Source organism: Drosophila takahashii, chromosome 2L, assembly GCF_030179915.1.
Source record: "Drosophila takahashii strain IR98-3 E-12201 chromosome 2L, DtakHiC1v2, whole genome shotgun sequence".
In the NCBI taxonomy this organism is placed as follows: Eukaryota; Metazoa; Arthropoda; class Insecta; order Diptera; family Drosophilidae; genus Drosophila; species Drosophila takahashii.
In genome coordinates this window covers 12,250,565-12,267,704 of record NC_091678.1, presented here as the reverse complement: position 1 = coordinate 12,267,704, position 17,140 = coordinate 12,250,565, and the positions used below count along the sequence as shown (strand labels likewise).

The 17,140-nt window shown below is 35.4% G+C and overlaps 2 protein-coding genes and 1 long non-coding RNA gene across 4 annotated transcripts; 2 read left to right on the top strand and 1 right to left on the bottom strand.

Annotated features, from left to right (window-relative positions):
• The first annotated feature begins 5,296 nt into the window (after positions 1-5,296).
• Positions 5,297-9,068, top strand: LOC138911951 (uncharacterized). Of its 2 annotated transcripts, none has more exons than XR_011417581.1 (4): positions 5,297-5,538; positions 5,973-6,399; positions 6,554-8,745; positions 8,809-9,068. It is a non-coding gene; the product is annotated as an uncharacterized lncRNA (long non-coding RNA). The 2 variants fall into 2 exon arrangements; XR_011417582.1 differs by having other exon boundaries at positions 5,894-6,399.
• A 126-nt stretch (positions 9,069-9,194) lies between these two features.
• Positions 9,195-11,559, bottom strand: Nepl8 (Neprilysin-like 8). The gene has a single exon (XM_070211628.1). It carries the CDS (start codon positions 11,154-11,156, stop codon positions 9,195-9,197), a length of 1,962 nt encoding a protein of 653 aa, XP_070067729.1. The 5' UTR covers positions 11,157-11,559.
• Positions 11,388-14,545, top strand: LOC138911955 (uncharacterized). The gene is made up of 4 exons (XM_070211629.1): positions 11,388-11,415; positions 11,536-11,920; positions 11,988-14,371; positions 14,425-14,545. Exon 2 carries the CDS (start codon positions 11,544-11,546, stop codon positions 11,853-11,855), a length of 312 nt encoding a protein of 103 aa, XP_070067730.1. The 5' UTR covers positions 11,388-11,415; positions 11,536-11,543; the 3' UTR covers positions 11,856-11,920; positions 11,988-14,371; positions 14,425-14,545.
• The last annotated feature ends 2,595 nt before the right edge of the window (positions 14,546-17,140 follow it).

Sequence of the window (17,140 nt, the reverse complement as noted above, 5' to 3'; positions counted from 1 at the left end):
TCAATGGTGAACTTTCTTTTTACTACGATTACGTAACCATTTTGATAAAAGGTAAGTCATTTACTACATATACCTACTATTGTATCTACTATTGTAATCTTACTTAAAAACGTTATATATTTTCAGGCAATTCACCGGGCCCAGAAAAGAAAGAGAAATTAAAATTAAATATTAACATTTCTTCAGAAGCGTTACATGATATATTCCTCTCAAATGAAAATCTGACAGCATTGGCCTTTGAAGGCGTAAAAGTTCTTGGAAACCTTTCCGATGCTATACCGCATTGTGGTAATCTCGAGGAACTAAGAATTAAGCTAACAGCGGGAGACGTTCCAGACCAATTTGCATCGTTGGCAAAGAAGCCCAATTTAAAGCAAGTTTTTATAACTGGCTTGTACGAATACGGTTTGGAAACGATATTTTTTAATGATTTAAGAAAGTGGGATAGGCCCAACAGCCTTAGACCTTTGACATTGACCATCGAGGATTGTCTAACCGATATAAATCGGCCTGTTACGTTTGCGACTTTTCACTCATTACGAAATTTGCGCATTTACGAACCCTATGAGTATGATCCTTTTGTTAATATAGATTGGAGTTCACTAATTAAAGCAGAGTACGATATATCTGAAATGTCGGAAGACAGCAATTCAATACAACAATCTCAAGTATCCATAACTTTGGGTAACCATGTGAGAATTAAGTTTGATAGAAGTAAGGAAGAACTTGAGGTAAAGATCCGTGCGGAGTCGGACCTAAGCCAAATGGGTAATTTATCGAAGCTTCCCAATCTAAGTCGATTGATCATACAAAATAAACGTGATTGGAGTGATTATCCTGGGTCACTTGCAAAATTTCTTCAATCCATGGCCCCTAAAGGAACTTTTGCTTTAAAATCTTGCAAAATAAATTACCAAACAATTGATAAACAAGAGTGCACAGAACTTGCAAAAATAAAATCTCTTCAATACCTAGGGTGCCATATATCCGAGTGGAATTTGATTAAGACTTTAGGCCAATTACCCAACCTTCAACACGTGATGATCCACGTCCGGCAGGATCTTGATTCCGATACCTCACCAATGATCTTAAATTTACTAACAACATGCCAAATCCAAGCTTCCATAATTCAAAGAGAAATTATTACGACCATTAGAAAAATTGAAAATAATTTACAGATTGTTTTTGTTGATGATTTTGAGAATATTGACGATATTTCGCCATATCTGGCGCATCCCAATGGCATTAAATCCCTTCAGGTCCTAGGAAGCGCCAGTACTGCATCTCTAAATCCGTTCTTTAATGCATTTACCGGAAATTTTAGTTCGATCCAAGAGTTAGATTTATCCAAAATGTTCGCATTTGGTGAACGAGTGCGTTTTGGAGATATCTCGAAAGTGACAGAAATTCAATCTATTAGGACACTGAAATGCTGTCTATCAGATATAACTGGCATTGAAAAATTGGCCGACAAGAATAATCTGAAGGAGTTGCAAATACAATATTCTGGTAAAGGAAAATTTTCCGAATTTTTTAAAAAATTGGCTGAGAAAAATATAATTCAATATATTCACATTCAAAAACTGGATTCCGAGGAGGTTACACATATTTCCCGAATAAGGTCGTTGAAAAAACTAGAGTGTCACTTTACCGACCCAGAAGATCTTCCTTCCTTGTCAGAATTAGCTAACTCAAATATTGAGGAATTAAAGTTCAGGGTTCCAAAATCAAGTAATTTTATACAAAAAGTTTTGGCTTCATTTGCCTTAAATTGCCAAACTAGACTTCAGCACCTGGATGTGTGCAATCTTGACATGACTGAAAATTCTGAGATTACACAAATTAAAGGTCTAAAAAGTCTAGTTTTTCAAAATAATACTTTCAACATTTTGGAGCTTAAATCAATGCCCACTCTTCAGAAATTAAAAGTAGGTGACAAAATAGGCTTGGCCGACTGTAAATACATTGCTGAACTTGAACATTTGGAGTCCTTACATTGTTCTTTGCTTAATGAGCCGGGCATTCAAGTTTTAGCAAGTATCAAAAATCTTAAAAAATTAAATATTAGTTATTCAAAGGGTTCGCTGGCTGAACTTTTTCGCGCTTTTGCCCATCAAAAAGATTCAAAGTTACTGGAACTCCATACACCAATTATTTGTTCTGATGAGATCAACGAAATATCTCAAATTAAATCATTAGAAACACTAAGTCTCGATTACAAAATCACATGTAACAATTTATCAGATCTTGGGCAACTAAAAGAACTTAAAACATTGTGTATTTCTGAACATAAGGTTCACGAGAAATCATCGTTATATCGATTTAATGATATAATTGATAAATGCAGAATTGATAGTAATTGCGTGCTGCAGATTTTTCGAACTTGTCAAAAACTCGATGGCGTCACATTGGATTTTGCTTTTAAAGGTGGAGTGGCGACAAACTTTGTAAGCGAAGTTAACTCCATTTTGAAATGTGTGAGGAATCCAGCACTTCAGAGACCATTAAAACTTAATTTAATTCAGCAAAGCGAATTCCCTAAATTTCATGTAAGTAATACAAATAATAATTAATTATTGTTTAAAATCAAAAATGTTTTTCCTGCAGGTTGAAGCCACTGATGACGCTTACTTGGACATCTCCTATTCATATGAAACAAATGATCAGACTTATGAAGCTAATTTCTTTTCCGAGGGTCCAGAATCCGATGACAGTACCATGTTTGAACCCCCTCAGTTCTGAAAAAATATGAAATAGAGGATAACAAAAGACCTAAACCGAAAAAGATTTAGAAATTCCATTTTTTATAAATTTACATTTTATATTAACTTTAAAGAATAACATGTGTTACATGTACATTAGGGCGGTTTTTTATAAGGAATTTTTATCTCACCCTTTTAAACACAAGATATTTGTGCAAAATAGCTTAAATAAAAATCCAAAAAATTTTAAATTAAGTGTAAGGGCTTGCGCAATGGTCTCAAAGTTTCCAAAAAGATTACTCATACGGCACGTAAGCCAGTATGAGTTTTGGGTAGGCAAATCTTTTCCCATATCTAGACTTGTCAAATATTTGATTTCGTTCAAAATCGTTAACAAAATGGAGAGCATTTTTTTTTTTGGTTGGAAAGCTGAATCTGAATTCAAATCTGAATGCAATATCAATCAAAGCGCCAGGAGGCATTCACCAGGCAAGGTGGATGGCCAGAGCCATTTATTCCATGAAAATACTTATGTTTCAAAGGCAATTTAACATTAGCAACGACGAAAAATAGCTCTGGAAGACATTTGTGTGTTTGTCGTAACGGAATATTTAAAAGTGTGGTTTACCTGCACTATTGCTAAGAAATCGCCGTATCTAGATTTTCAGTTCATCGGACGAATGAAAAACTATGAAAAAATAGATCAAACTGCGTCTTCAGTAGCATTAAAAAAAATGTTAAACCATTTATGGTACCTTACAGATGAAACGGCTTCGCTTGCGTTTTTTGACGAAGAAAAAAAGCTTGCTTAAAAGCTTGCAAAATGAAGAGAACTCGTGTGAAGAAAAGAATAACACGGCTTAACAAGAAAAGACAAACGGATGTGGCTTGATGGACTCTCCTGGTGATGCTCATCAAGAATATATATACTTTATAGGGTCGGAAATGTCTCCTTCACTGCGTTGCAAACTTTTGACTGAAATTATAATACCCTATACCCTATAATGCAAGGATATAACAAAATAAATAAATTTATGAATTTTCGGTACAATTATATTGCTTTGTTTGTTTTTAATTATTGTTACCACTGTAATTTAAATTGTTAAGCCTGCCGCCAAATCGAATTGCCACTTATGCGAATATGGCACTACCAACATATAGTATGGCAGCTCTACTTGAGAAAAAACCAGCGAAGCAGCAACACAAAGTTTTTTAAAGCTCTCTATTATAATTTAAAATTTGATTTAAATAAAGACCGCTACATAAATTTGTCAACCCTAAACTGTTTCACCTATTATTAACATCGGTGCCACGATACACTCTTAAGAGGGTCACCCCATGTTACTTCTTTTAAAAATATGTTTATAGCTTTTTATCCACATATTCTGCATATGGCTTGGGGGCGATAAATTAAAAAAAAATTTTTTGATTCTGTGGTGCGACTCCCTTAAATATTGGAACTTATATTGTCATAGCAATTTTATTTTTCTTTACCCGTTTGTAAAGGTGACAAGGTTACCTTTATGTTTAGACTCAATAAGTAATGACAAGTCTACGCCACCTATATGAAATTAAAATTTTTGATCAAGGGCAACAGTACGTATGAGTGATAAACTTAAAGGTCAATGCGCAAGCACTAAATCGCATTTTTTTAAACTTTTTCTTTTTGGTATGTCTTAAATGCACCAATGCGCAAAGTATAAGGGGGTGAGAGTAGGACCTTAGAATTTTTCATACAAAAAAAAACCACCCTAATGTACATATATTTCTCACCTTGAAGCATTTTTAATGCTTTTTAAATTTACCTCGATGGATGCTATATTTTTGGATTCTTTATGAATTCCGAAGTTAAACTGCGTTTTCCAAAAAGTTCCCCGACGCAAGGATTCTTAGCAAAAGGACCTCAAAGTTCCAAAAATGCTGAAATTGGTCCACTTTCAGGAGCTCTCAGAGGCAAACGGATTCATGGTTTGATTCGATGTTAAAGTTTTTTAAAAGATACATTCTTTATCTTTCGAACCCCATACTTAGAATAATTTTAGGAATTTTATTAAGAGAGAAACAAATTTTAGAAAACATAGTCAAAAAACATAAAAGCATACAGCTGCGGTCAAGATAGTAGTTTTTTGTTTTTAAAGGGTTGTTGTTGTAATTTTTCTTCTCCTGGTAATATTGTATTGATTATAATTGTACTATTAGACTAATTGGATAAGAAAAGAAAACTTGAACTGCGTTCCCCAAAATATCTGAGAAAAAGGACCTTAAATTTGGAAAAATTCAGTAATTTGCCAACAAGCAAACTAACTATGTTTATTTTTCTGTCAAAGCATTTTAAAAATGTCACTGTGTGCGTGTGTATCTTTTGAGTTTCATACTCAAAATAATGTTAAGTTTTTTTTTAAGAGTCCTGATATATATAATTTATGTGGTCGGAAACGTCTCCTGCACTGTGTAAAGGGTATTAAAACCATGCAGGCAAAAATTAAAAACGATTTAGTACGTATCTCGGCTATGCAAGGAGAGTGTCCTCGCTATGCGTATGACCAATCGAAAAGGTGGCAACGCATATATTCCTGATCAGCTGATCCTCAAGCGGCGTTTCAGTTCAACTACATGTATTCATCAGCTGATCTAATATTTTGCAGAGCGTGTCTTTTTGTTTTGAGCGCAGTTTTACTTATTTTACTCATTCAAGTGTGGTTTTCGTGTGACGTGCTAAATCAGTTAGACATTAATTAAAGTGGAAAACAATAGCCTTCTTGCTGTCTACTATACCGATTTTGTGTGAGTTGGTGTCAAAGCCGGTGATAAGAAATCGAGTAAAAGGAAGCAACAGGTATGTATGTATGTATATAAGTATACATACATTCTAGGCAAACGAATCTCTCAGTATTAAGGCTTACCTGCTATTCAATCATCAACAATTCACCGGAATTTCATCAAAAAACCTTGGCATTTTGAATTTTCGAAAGATTTCTGAATTACAAAGTAAATATTATAAAAAACTAAGGACTTATTATATAGCTGATAGATAGTTGAGAGTGTCAACTTGAGACACTCAACTATAAAGTTCGATCTGTTTTGTTTTTTTTTTTAATTTTTTTTAAATTATAGGATGTTAAAAAATTGGAAATATAACCTTACTAATAAAGTTTAAAAATACTAATAAAGTTTATCCTGATTTTTGACAGACTACAATAATTTTTTGCACCCACTTGAACTATTGTTTCAACAATTAGAGCTTGAAATTCGATTTTCTGCTTGTTTAAGTGAAAGTAAACATTCGTTTGGAAATTCATGATTTAACGATCAACATAAAAAATGGACGACAACAGAGTGTCTATGCTCAACGGCTACTGTGTCTTGGAGATAATGAATTACGTAATTGCTAATTGCAAGGCTAAGCCCAAAAGTGACGAGGATGATCCTGTGGATTATGATGACTTAATAAACTTTGTGTTGGCCCATAAAGTTTTCTTCGGACTGCTTGAGGATCACCACAAACGCCTTTACAAGGAACTTGAGTTCGGACTTGTGTGCAAGATAACAAAGCTAATGATAGATCATCGGATCAATAAAAATTCAAGGAAAGGAAATGACATTTTCTGGAGATCTTACCTACAATTAAACACAAAAAAGAGTCCTTTTAGTGTTGAACTGTCTATTGACCGTGCTAAGGTAAACATTTTCCTAAAAGGTAAGTCATTTTATTCATATGCGATTATGTTTCAGTTAACAATCGTAGAAGACAAAAACTTTGTGATCTATGAAGGGCTTATGTACATGCAACCTTAGTCACCATAATGGTTAAGACCAATTAAAATGTATTCTAAAACTTTTTTTATTTTAAGGCAATTCATCAGACTGCAAAAAAACAGAGAAGCTAAAGATAAACTTCATCGTCACTGCGGACGCATTAGCTGACATACTACGCTCAAACAGTCATTTGAGTAAATTGGATCTCAAGAGCACAAAAGTACATGGCAATCTTTCTAATATCATACCCCATTGCGTTAATCTCGAGGAGCTAAGAATTACTTTGGATGCAAGACATGATGCTGCCCAATTTGCACCGTTGGCAAAAATGCCAAATTTAAAGAAACTTAGTATTACTGGCTTATTCAAAAAACGTGTTGAAACAACATGCTTTAAAAATGTTATAAAATGGCAGAGACCTAAGGGTTTTCAACCTTTGACATTGACCCTTGAAGATTATCTAGATAGAGATTATTATGAATCTGATTCAGATCTAAATCCGGATATGGATTTTATTACGATTGCAATAATTCCCTCATTAAGAAATTTCACGATAATCAATTATGACTTTATTGCCGTTTATGATATTAACGAAACAACGAAAGACTGCAATTTGGTGGAGGAATCTCTCGTAAACTTTACATTAGATTTAGGTGTTAATATTCAGTTTGACAGGAATAAAGGAGAACTGGAATTAATTATATTTGAAGGGGCAGACACATGTGAAATGGGAATTTTCAGTCAATTACCTAATCTTCAACGCGGGATATTCGATACCGAAAACGATATAAATTGTGATACTACAATTATGTCTTTCAGTCTGCTAACAGCATTTGAGGTGGAAGCTGCTATAATTGGATTCGGATTTCGAATTACCTTTAGAAAAAAGGAAAAGCATTTACAGATCATAATATATAATGGTAATAATATCGATATTCCGCAATATCTAGTACAAATTGATGGCGTTAACTCCTTACAAATTCTGGGACACCCCAATACTGGAACCCTTAATACGTTTTTCGAAGCTCTCGCTAGCAATTTAAATTCGATCCAAGAATTGGAATTACCCGAATCAAAAGAAATTTCTTTTAAAGAAATCTCAAAAGTGTGTGAAATTCAAAGCATTAGAAAACTAAAATGTTCCGTAGCAGATACAGATGGTATTCAGAAATTGGCCAACCTAAGTAAACTGGTGGATTTGGAAATATACATTACTGAAAAGGGATCTCTTTCTGAGCTTTTCACGAAACTAGCCGAAAAGAACATAATTCAGTGTATTCGTTGTGGAAAACTCAGTACCGAAGAGGTTCTAAAAGTTACCCAAATAAGGTCCCTAAAGAAATTGGTATACCGTCTTTCCTATACGGGAGAACTTCATTCGCTGTCAGAACTAGCTAAATCGAATATTGTAGACTTAACTTTTATACATCGAAAGCCCAATTTTGGCTATTCTACAGATACTGTAATTAAAGTTCTTTACACGGATATTCCACTGCAACAACTTAGCTTTGCAGAAACAGTTGATGTTACCAAGATAAAATCTCTGAAAGAGTTAAGGTGCGGATTCTTACATCCACAGAGTGTGGAAATTTTGGATAGATTACCACACCTGGAAACCTTAACTATCGGCTATATGAATACATTTGATAATACTTGTTTACAATTTCCATTGAGGATCTTAGCACTGAAATCGCCAGCAACTCTTAAAACATTGGATTTGAACAACGTAATTGGCTATAGCGAATGCAAATATTTAACTGAAATTGAAACATTAGAATCTTTAAAATGCTCATTGCGCAATGAGCCAGGCATTCAAGTTTTAGTCAATATAAAAAATCTAAAAGAATTAATTATTAAAGACCATTTAGGTTCACTCAGTGAACTTTTCGGTGCTTTTGCTCATAGAACTGAGTCAAAATTACAGGAGCTCCATACACACATTAATTGTTCTGAGGAGATCCGTGAAATATCGCAAATTAAATCATTAATAACACTGAAAATTTTTAACGAAAGCAAATGTGATAACTTATCAGAACTATGTCGACTAAATGAGCTAAAATCATTGAGTATAGTGGATAAATGTAATTCCGAAATAGATAGCGAAAGTGTCTTGCCAATTTTTCAGTCCTGTCAAAAGCTCGAATGTGTCTCATTGGATTTTCGAGGAGGAGTTTCCCTAAACTTTGTCAAGGAAGTAAACGCCATTCTAAAATCAATAAGAGATCCCACTCTTCATAAACCTTTGAAACTCACCATATTTAATGAATCCGTATACCCCGAAATCCCTGTAAGTATAACAAGCAGAGGTGACACAAAATTTATTCAGTAATTAAAAATTGTATTCTTACAGGTAGAAGACTTTGATAAGGAACATTTGAACGTGTTATTTTTATACGAAAAATTCCATTACTCTGAAACAGAATCTGAAGAGGAGGTTTCAGAATGCTCTGAAACCTTTGATTATGATTGGTGGTAACTAGTTTTAGAACAAGTTATAATTATTTGAAAGAAAATATTTAATCTCAATGCTTAATGGTATCAGATAATATATAAATGCACATGTATGCTTTGTGATTCGGAATTAAAAACTTTGTCTTATTTTGTATACCTAATAAATTTATTATTATAGTTTTTTAAAATATTTATTTTTCAAAACTTTACATTACATTAAAAATCAAACTGTTTTGATATATTGAACAATATAAACTTATTTTTTGAATATTATGCATTATGGCTTTAAAACATCTGACAATTTTCGAGCTGATTGTTATTCCGACGACATCCGAAGGCCTTTTCGAAGGGTTCGAACCCGTCCAGAACTTGCTGCAAACGCACCTGGTCATCTTCGTACTCAACGTTGAAGTCGCTATTGCCGCAAAAGAACTGCCCCAAATTGAGGAAGAATATCTTTTCCGCTGGCAAATGGGTGAAGTCAAATTGGTTTCGGTTCCTGGCATTTTTAGAGTACGCAGAGTACGTGAGCTCCAAACCGGCATTATCGGCAATGCGTTCATTGATATTTCGTTTTCCATCGCGATGCAAGCAATCGACGACTTCATCGTACCTCTGTGAGTTGAATTTGCGATCGTTACCACTTCTGTCGATCTTAATGCCCTCGGTGTCGAAGGCGTTCATTAACTGGTGGGCCAGGGTGAATCCCATCAGGCTGTACTTAAACACAAGGTCGCTTTCGGGAAGGAAAAATGGTTCCTGAAGCAGTCCAAGTGGCAGGATAATCACGTTCTGACGCATCACATAGTACGAGGTGGAGGCTATGGCCCTCTTCGGTTCGGGTAGGTCGAAATATTCCTCTCGTCTCGTTGTCATTTTATGGATTTGTTCAGTAATCTTTTGAGTGCGAAACTGCAGCAACTTGAGATGCTCACGATGGTAATCAAGGTCTCCAGAGGATAACTCCAAATCAGCGTAGTGCCGACTGACGAAATTGCGCAGATCATCGGTTTTCGGAAGGTTTCCAATGTTCAGGATAATATCCTTTGCCTTTCCATCGACAAATCTCTTCTGCGAAGCGGTTAACTCAAGGCGATTGTGTTCGACTTGCAGAAGGAATTCGCGGCGCAATTGTTCAAAGATATCATTAATTTCCTGGTTGAAGGTCTTGAAGGTTGAGGTTTCCAGAAAACGCTCCTTATAGATCCAACTCGCAGCCAAATTCATGTTCCGGCGTATATTAGCAATACACTCGATTGGCTCTTTGCCGTCAGTCGTTTCCTCTAGTAGGTACATTCCAAATCGCATCATTATATAGCTGGCAACAACCTGGGCTTCGTCCTGTTTGTCCATCAGCTCCTTGAGGGCGGTGAAGTATCTAAAGTCCTGGGCCAATAATCGAAACTGCGGTGTAATACGACGGCCTAGTATTATCTCAAGGAAAGGCTGCAAGTTGATTCCCGTTTTTGCTTCCAACTGTTGCAAACTGATAAGACCACTTTCAATATAGTCGAAACCTTCGGTCAAAATTTTCACCGACAATTCCAGCTTTCGTATTTTTCGCGCTAGAGCTACAACATCACTTGAGGGAACCTTCATGATGTAGAGAAGGGCTAGTGTTTCCACAAAACTGTTCAGACGTTGTGATTCCTCTGCAAAACTAGGCTTGCTAAGATCGAATCGAAATTCACTGGCGTTATGGGGATTCGAAACGATATCTATGCTGAGAAAAACATTGGTAAGCCCATAGCGGTGCAGATGGGCGAGGGTCTCCAGCCAGTTGAAAGGTTTCTGGGGCCAAGAACTTCCATTCGGGGTGAATTGGGGCCAGGTGAGTCCTTCGCCAGGGGGAGCCAGTTTGAGGTACTCCACTAAACTGCTCATATTTCGCGGAACTTCACTGCAAGTGCGGTAGAAACGAAGGACCTTGGCCTCCACACTGGACTCATTAAAGTCCCGCGACTGAGAATTCTCCTCCAGTTCCCCCATCAGCTTTACTAGCTTCTGGTTCATCTGGTGGTCCAGCATTTGGATGATATCGTAAAACGAGTCGTCGATGTGCCGCATGTTGTACTTGCCGCACGCAAAATTGTAGAATGTTCCACAGGCACTGGCCTCCTCGTCTACATGGCTAAGGATATGATTTAGCAGTCTTGTATTGGAACTGCTCGCCACAAGTGGGACAAACAAAAGGCAGATAATCCACATAATAGCTGCGAGCACACTGAACCCCGAGAAGACATGCATCTAGTAATGAGTGGCCAGCGAATCTCGCCTTATCAGTTAGGCACTATATGGTACTCAACCCCACCTACAGCTGATAACTCAGGGAACAGGCCCCAAGACAGTTTGTATTGAGGTTGGGCAAGAATATATACAAAACAGACTTGCAGTAGCAGTCGCTTCAAAGTCCAGAACGATGTGATTCTCCTATATCCAAAGTATTAGAATTTTTTTATTATTATCCGTTATCAGAAAAATGCTACTGTTGAACTCATTCACAGCAGTAAGGTCTTATAAGCATCGAATAATTTGTAATTGATTACAAATATTTTGTAATTTGTACCAAGCAAAGAACTTAAAAAGTGTATTTTTAATTTAAAACCAAAATCAATCTACAAACCAGGTCAGAAAATGGATGAGAACGGAGAGTTTGTGCTCAACGGCGACTGCCTCTTGGAGATAATGAATTACGTAATTGCTAATTGCAAGGCAAAGCCCAAACGTTACAAGGGGGATCCTGTTGATTATGATGACTTGATACACTTTGTGTTGGCCCATGAATTTTTCGTCGAATTGCTTAAGGATCATCACAAACGGCTTTACGAGGATCTTGAGATGACCCTTGTGCGCAGGATAACGAAGCTGCTGATAGATCTTCCAGTTAATAAACAGTCAAACGTGGGAAATTCATTTTTTTTGGAGATCCTACTTGCAATCCATTAATGAAAGAAGACCTTTCAGTGTTGAACTAACTTTTGTCTACGATCACGTAGAAATAAGTATAAACGGTAAATACATTTCTTGTTAACTATTTTGTAAATATTATTTTTTATTGATAAATATTTATATTTTAAGAGAAATCACTCGACAGCGCGAAATATGAGACTTTGGACTTAAACGTTATTTCTGCAGAAGCATTAGCTGACACATTTCGGTTAAACCGACATTTGAGGAAATTGACATTTGAATATGTTAAGACATATAAAAGTCTTTCCGAAATAATTCCCCTTTGCGCTAATCTCGAGGAATTAGAAATTATGATGCAAGAAGAACACGATGCTGCCCAATTTGCAATGTTGGCAAAAATTCCAAGTTTAAAGAAAATTATTATATGGGGCTTATTTGAAAGCAAAGCGGAATTAATACTTTTTAAGGATTTTAGAAATTGGTACAGACCTACAGGCCTTTAACCTTTAACATTGACCATACAAGATTTTGAAAACGAAATATGTCGGACTCCTATTACGCTTGCAATGATTGACTCATTAAGCTACTTGTGTGTAGGCGAAAAAAATGAGAACGACGATGAAATTATTAAAGCAGAATACGACATTTGCGAAATACCCGGAAAAAACTATACAATAGAGGAATCTCTCGAAACCATATCTTTAGATGCATTTGTCAAAATTGAGTTTGCCAGGAAAAAAGCTGAATTGAGATTAAAGATTCGTCAACAGTCGGACATACGTCAAATAGGCTACTTATCAAAGCTGCCCAATCTAAGGAGATTGGTTATACGCAGTACTTATGAAGATTATGATGATGTGTACCCACTTGCAAAGTTCCTCCGATTTATGGTCCTAAATGCTCATGCTCTAAAATCTTGTCATATACCGTATGGATCAATTGGTGAAATGGAGTGCATCGAACTTTCAAAAATAGAATCACTACGATATCTGTGCTGCTATTTGTCTAGGTGGTGTCCGATGAAGGCTTTAAGTCAATTGCCCAACCTTCAACACGTCTTAATTCATATCGACTGGTATAATTCTATAAAATTCAAAACTTCTATGATGATCTGTAATCTACTAACAGCATGTCAGGTGCAAGCTATAATAATTGGAAGTGCATTCAGAATAACCTATAGGAAATATGAAAAGAACTTACAGATTTATATGTCACACGATTGTGATCCTGATATTTTGACATCTTGCAACTTGATGGCGTTAACACTCTTCAAATCATGGGACGACCGAATACGGCATTCCTTAATACACTTTTCCAAGATTATGCTGGCAGTTTGTGTAAAATCCAAGAATTGGATTTATCCAAGTTGGAACCAATTCGTTTTGAAGATATCTCGAAAGTGTGTGAAATTCAAAGCATTAGGAAACTAAAATGCTCCGTATCACACACATCTGGAATTCAAAAATTGTCCGACCTTAACAAACTGGAGGATTTGGAAATATACATTACTGGAAATGGATCCCTTTCGGAGCTTTTCACGAAACTAGCTGAAAAGAACTTAATTCAGTGTATTCGTTGTGGCAAACTCAGTCCCGAAGAAATTATAGCGCTTTCCCAAATAAGGTCCCTTAAAAAAGTTGGTCTGCAGTCTTTCAGACACGGAAGATCTTCAATCGTTGACAGAACTGGCTAACTCGAGTATTGAAGACTTAATTGTCTTACATCAAAACCCTTATCACATCGATTCCATTTCTGTGTTTTCGTCAGACTCTATGACCAAACGTCGTCACTTGAATATTCAGCTTAAGCAACTTAGCTTTAATGAAACCATTAGTGTTATTCAGATAAAAGGTCTAAAGAAATTAAGTGCCGGATTTTTAAATTCGGAGTGCGCTGAAATATTGGATAGATTATCGCACCTGGAGGATTTAAGTATTGGCATTATACAAAAACCGGAAATAAATCACCGTCAACTCTAAAAAATCTGGATTTATATAACTTTATAGGCATGGCCGAATGCAAATGTTTGACTGAAATTGGAGTCTCTAAAATGCTCACTGCGCAATGAGCCGGGCATTAACGTTTTGGCGAATATAAAAAATCTAAAAGAATTATTTATTGATTACCATTGGGGTTCGCTCAGTGAACTTTTCCGGGCTTTTGCCCTAAAAAGTGAGTCAAAATTACAGGAACTCCATACACAGATTATTTGTTCTGAGGAGATACGTGATATATCGCAAATCAAGTCATTAATAACACTACACATCTATTACGAAAGCGAATGTGATAACTTATCAGACCTAGGTAGACTACATGAGCTAAAATCATTGAGTATAGTGGATAAATGTAATTCCGAAATAGACAGCGATAATGTTTTGCCAATTTTTCAGTCCTGTCAAAAGCTCGAATGTGTCTCATTGGATTTTCAACGAGAAGTTTCGATAAACTTTGTAAAGGAAGTAAACTACATTCTGAAATCAATAAGGGATCCCACTCGTCTGAAACCATTGAAACTCACCATATTTAGTCGATCCGTATTCCCGGAATTTCACGTAAGTTAATTATAACAACATTTGGTTCGTAATTAAAAATTTTATTTTTGCAGGTAGAAGACATTGATGAGGCTAACTTGAACGTGATCTATTTATACGAAAAATTCCATTACACTGAAGAAGATTTCATTGAAGATTTCTTAGATAACTCTGACTCCTTTGATTACTAATAAGTCTCTTTTCCAATAAAATATAATAATTCAAAAGGAAATACTCCAACTTATTTTTCTGTTTTTGAAAATATGGATGAGGCACGCATTTTGATACCTGTGCACTTTAAAAATAAAAAAAGTATAGAAATGCAAATTTTGGTATACTGAGGGCTGCTTTTTCCAGTATTCATATGCTGCTGATAACATACTGAACGATAAAACGTACCAATCTGTCTTTCTCTATACAAATTGTAGCCCGAGTCACTTTGTTGTAACTTTTTTTATCCAATTAGTCTAATAGTACAATTATAATCAATACAATATTACCAGGAGAAGACAAATTACAAAAATTAACACTATTACTATTTTGACCGCAGCTGTATGCTTTTGATTTTTTTTACTATAATTTCTTGAATTTGTTTTTCCCTTAAAAAAAATTCTTAAATTATTCTAGGTATGGGGTTTGAAAGACAAAGAGTGTATCTTTTAAAAACTTTAACATCAACACAAACCATGAATCAGTTTGCCTGTGATACTTCCGGAAAGTTGGCCAATTTCAGCATTTTTCGAACTTTATAGCATCCAAAGAGGTAAATTTTTGATGTTGCATAGTTTTAGACTAACATTTTGATTGCAGTTCACAAAATCCACATATTAAGTTCACACTTATTACTAAAGTGCCAAATTTTTTTATTCATCTTTTAAACCGATTTTAATTCTTACAATGAAAATTTTGTACACATGGCGTATGATTATTTTTATAAAGTATACGCACAGTTGAAACAACCACCATTTCTTCTCGTTTAAATTTCACAGTATAAAGTAGAAAACTCAACGAATTTTACATTTACTCACTGACGAAAGGTGGTTGCTTTCCAGCTCACTGACAATTTCTGAGCTAATAGTAGATATAATACGGTTAGCTTTTTATACCCGTTACTCGTAGAGTAAAAGGGTATATTGTATTCGTGCAAAAGTATGTAACAGGGAGAAGGAAGCGTTTCCGACCCCATAAAGTATATATATTCTTGATCAGGATCACTAGCCGAGTCGATCTAGCCATGTCCGTCTGTCCGTCTGTCCGTCTGTCCGTCTGTCTGTCCGTCTGTCCGTCTGTCTGTCTGTATGAACGCTGAGATCTCAGAAACTATAAAAGCTAGAAGATTGGCATTTTGCATGCAGATTTTAGGAGTTCCTACGCAGCGCAAGTTTGTTTCAAAATGGTGCCACGCCCCCTCTAACGCCCACAATCGCTTATATACGATTTTAAAAAGTTTAATATTTTGGAAAAGTAAAAATGCAGTTTTATTGTGTTTATCAATACCTATCGAAATGTAGAAGAAATTTTTCAAATCGGACCATTCGTTAAAAAGTTATGCGTGATCAACGTTTTCTATCTCTATCTCCATCTCCCTCGCACTCCCTTTACCTGAGTAACGGGTATCTGATAGTCGGGGAATCCGACTATAACGTTCCCTCTTGTTTTCGTTCGATTAAGTCGTTGTAATTTTATTCGAATATTTTCGGTTTAACAATTTAATTTAAATTAAATGTAATATTTTAATAACTATTATTTCAAAACAACGAATGTATTATCTTTTTAGAATAATTTTTTTGTTACATACTTTTTAAATATTCGGAATTCAAATGTTTAATATCGTATGTTAATGACAATAAGAAAATGTTGTTTAGAAAAATAAACAAATAAAATGATTAAAGTCAACTATTACTTATTTCAGATGTATAAATAATCTAGTAATGAAATAACATTATTTTCGATTTTTTAAAACCCCTTTAAGATGTGATAAGCCTGATGAAATAGAATTTAATTAAAATCTCTTGCAACTCCACATTTGTAATCAATTTAATATCAAATGATAGCTGTCATCTAAGAGACAGAAGGAGAGGAAATCCACAAAAGAAAAACCCCAAACGAAACGAACAAGAAAAATCCATACGTCATGTGCAAACACAATACATAAAGTCGTATTCCATTTGCCATATAGAAAGATATATATACGGAACTCTCTCGAAACAAATGGAGAGAACGGAATGCGATTGGTTCGGCGACGGAATGGAAATCGTTATGGAGAAGAATCGCAGAAGGCGAAACGAAGACAAATAATAGAAAAATGACCGAACTCTCTGGCATACATTGTACATAAACATATAGAGGTGGCAAAGGTGCGAGACCAGAATTTATAAGCAGTGCTATTTATAAGCAGCCGAAAAACGAAAAACGAACGCCCCCGGGCAAAGGCAAAAAAAAGAAAAACCCCATTATCGTATTTTACGCAAGTGCGACTGCGATGGCCTGCCATTGTGCTGCTCTCCTCTGAATCAGCAACACAAAAAGAAGTACAAATAAACGGGACTCGAATGGAAACGAATGGGAAACGGAAAACAGTTGACAAAAAATCAAAGCTTAAGCCAGAAAGAGATAGCAACAGTGCCCCGAAAAGTATAGTTCGTTGAAAGTTGTCATTTACTTTTTTAATTGAAATTAAAATGCTTTTTGTCCAAGACAGCTGCGCAAACTCGAAGTAAAAGCAATTTTTATTTTCCCATTTTCTTCTCTTGCAATGCATTTATTTTAATTTACTTTGCAACAGAAAAT